General features: G+C 40.8%; 1 protein-coding gene across 1 annotated transcript; it reads left to right on the top strand.

Annotated features, from left to right (window-relative positions):
* Positions 1 to 245: 245 nt before the first annotated feature.
* On the top strand, positions 246 to 1,488 carry LOC142630861 (uncharacterized). The gene has a single exon (XM_075804914.1). The coding sequence runs from the start codon at positions 326 to 328 to the stop codon at positions 1,262 to 1,264; it is 939 nt and encodes a 312-aa protein (XP_075661029.1). The 5' UTR covers positions 246 to 325; the 3' UTR covers positions 1,265 to 1,488.
* Positions 1,489 to 3,358: the final 1,870 nt, after the last annotated feature.

The following is a 3,358-nucleotide window of genomic DNA, read 5'->3' as shown; positions in this document are numbered from 1 at the left end:
TTACGTGCCCCTTTGTTGTGTCTAGCACTCGACACTTCTCGATCTCCTATTGGTCCCCTCGTGGGGCCCAATCAGAAACTCAAGCTGTCCGTGGACCCCACACACACCCCAGTCTTCCCTTCCCTCACTACAGTGCCCACGTCGCCTCTCTCAACCAATCCCACTCTGCGCTGTAGCGCACGTACTAATTCCACATCACACGTGTCGCGACCCCATCTCCCTATAAATACCTATAGTCCCAATTCCAAACAACTCATAACCCAGTTCAAAAACGCTGCGTTTTTGCTAGAGAAAAGATTGAGAGAGAGAGAGAGATCATAACGATATGGATGGGAGAGGAGGGTGTTGTATAGCGAGCTATGGTGCTAATGGGGTTTACGATATGTCCAAGATGGATATGATAATGCTAAGGTTCCGGCCAATAGCGCCGAAGCCGGCTGCCGGAGCTGGATCGTCAGCTGGTTCCTCGCCGGAGAAAGCTGACGCGTACGTGAAAAGTGGTGGCAGAGGGAAGAGGAGGTACGTGAAAAGCAATAATAGTAATAATAGCAGTAATAGTAGTGGAAGTAGTAGCAGTGGTAATAGCGGTAGTAATAAGCGGTGCAATAGTAATAAAAAGAGAAAGGCTTCGCCGGAGGTGGTGACTCTGCCTTTGTTGCCGGAGACCCCTGACCGTAAGGTCTCGCCGGCGAGGCTGTCAACTCCGGCGGAGAAGAAAGAAGTAGCAGCAGCAGCGAGGGCTAACTTGCCCGCGTTGCTGAGCTTTGATGGGAAAAAGAAAAACAATAGCAGCGACCACCAGGTGGGGTTTTGGTCATCAGATCGGACGGTGGTGATGGGGGTGGGGTCGTGTGTGATCGTGGAATGTGTGACGGACACGTGGACGGTGGATGGGCAGCTAGGGAGTACAGATGAGGAGAGGAGGATGAGTTTGGAGAGGGACACGTGTCCCGGGTTTGTATCTGATGGGTTGGGGAAGGTGACGTGGACTAATGGGGCCTACAGGAAGATGATGATGATGGATCATCATCATGATCATCATGAGGTGGCGGTGTGCTTGGTGGTGAAGGAAGAGAGTTTGAGAGAAATAATGGCAAGAACGCTAAGCTACACGTCGTTCACGTGCAGGGTGAGGCTGGTCCAGTACGACACGTGTGGGAAGGAGAGGAGCTCGATCACGCTGCCTTGTGATGTGTGGAGAATGGACAGTGGTGGTTTTGCATGGAGGTTGGACGTCAAGGCCGCCCTCTCTTTGGGTCGCTAAGTAATAGCCGTCCGATTCTGATCATTAACATAAATATATATGTATAACAAGTACTAAGCTTTGGACCTATGGTACCTTATTACTCTTTTTTCTTTTCATAAATGTGAATATTTTTGGGCTGTTGATGATGATGTATCTTCTTTTTTTGTTCAACTTTTCACTGTTCTTCCACGTTCCTGTCTCTTAATACCGAGCTATTACAGGTGTTTTGTTGTGTGTTAATCTGTTTGAGTGTATGACTCTTTTTTTGTTCAGTAGTGAGTTTAAAAACTAATTCTCTGTCATTTGGTATTATATTATATATTGTGATTTGTGACCTATATTGAAATCACAGTAAAACTATATAAAGGGACTTTAGTTATGGTGCAGATAGGGCCATAGGGGGCCGATTTTCATTGGGTTCTAACTTCTAAGAGTTTGGAAAGTTAGTTTTTGCAGAGAGAGAGAGAGAGAGAGAGAGAGAGAGAGGCAATATAGTGAAAGAGCAAAGAAAGAATGGTAGATTTTTTAGGGGAGATTGGGAATAGAGAGATGAGTACACTGTACATGTGTGCCGACCTGCAGGGACAGGTGGATGAGAGAAGTTGGGTGTGTAATACTAATTAATATATTGAGATCTTTTGAATAATCTTTTGTTGGCTAATTGGCTGGTGAAGTGGTGAGGTGATAGATATGATCATCACTTTGCTTTTACTCTCCTATCTCAATCTCTATTGCACCACGTAGCTGCATGAACATCGATCTCTCCCTTCAACCCTTTTTTACCTTTATCCATCAATGGTATATATCTTACCATCTTAGCTTATAATCTTAGTGCCAAATATGGTATTGATGCCTTGATTTTCTGAGAGATTCTTGGATTCGGATCTTAGTGACGGATTAACGAATATTTCTTTTTCTTTCCCTTTTTTATTAATTTCTTAAAAAAGAAGTAAGGAATAGAGAAAAAAAAATATTCATTTTTGTGAGTATTGAATAAATACTAGTTAAATTCTGTATTAAAGGCAACTCCCTCGGAGGCGAGATGGGATCTTTCCGGGTTAACAAATAAAATTAAGAGAATTTTTTAATACCATTTTTATGAAAATGGTGGGGGACGTTGGGTCCAAGCAACTCTCATGTTTGCCCACTGGATCAAAACCTAACATAAAACCAAGGCCCAACAAACGATTAAGTGGGAGAGAATGTCATTGAGGAACTACCACCGAACACTATTTAGCATCTGGAACAAGTTTCAAAAGAATCTTACACTATTTAGCATCTGGAACAAGTTTCAAAGGAATCTTCTAAAGTCGTGAGGATTCCTTAGAATTTGGAGTGAGAAAATAATGAAAATCACCCACTAACAAGAGACTATAAAAAGGGGAAGAGGATAGATGCTTGGGGGTTGACAAAATTGGAGAGTGAGAGACAAAGAGAAGAAACACAGGGAAACATAGGAAAGTTGGGAGAAACCAGGTGAAGTTTGGGACCTAATTTGCCCACATATAAATAAATTGTATCCCAACTACTTTCGTGAAAACCATGCAAAATATAAAAAATTAGTTACTTTTTCATTATTTTTAATATAAAAATGCTTTTAAAGTGTCATTAATTTTTCCCAATTTCAAAATATTTCTAACCATAATATCTTGATACTAAGGTGAATATGTGTTGTCACAACACTCACTATCATAAATCCTTTATTTCATAGTGGGTGGGGAAAGAGAAAAATGAGATGATGTTTTAATTAATCTAACAATATGGGATTGATCATTATTTATTTATTTATAATTTGATAGTTACAAGAAGGGAAAATTGATTTGAACCCTAGATGTTTTTGTTAAAAAAACAAAGAAATATCAATTGAGCTATAAAGCTCTTGACGGATCAATGGCTATTAGTCAATTTTTTTTTTTTTTTTTGTGGAGAATCAGGCAATAATTTAATTTGAGCTAAGAGTTGTAAGTACACAATTGCACCTGGACCCAAAGAAAATTATGGGCTCAGGCCCAATGAGCCTTAAACAATGAAATTTGTAGAGTATGGGCTTGAAATCTAGACTAAAGGTACTGAGAACTTGATAACAGGGTTTGGCGTGCAAACACTTGTAAA

Source organism: Castanea sativa, chromosome 4 (assembly GCF_040712315.1).
Source record: "Castanea sativa cultivar Marrone di Chiusa Pesio chromosome 4, ASM4071231v1".
Lineage (NCBI taxonomy): Eukaryota > Viridiplantae > Streptophyta > Magnoliopsida > Fagales > Fagaceae > Castanea > Castanea sativa.
Note: the sequence above shows the minus strand (reverse complement) of the source record. Positions and strands in the feature narration are given on the sequence as shown.

Coding starts and splice junctions, on each gene's coding strand:
- LOC142630861 (XM_075804914.1), top strand. CDS start 326: ATGGATGGGAGAGGAGGGTGTTGTATAGCGAGCTATGGTGCTAATGGG.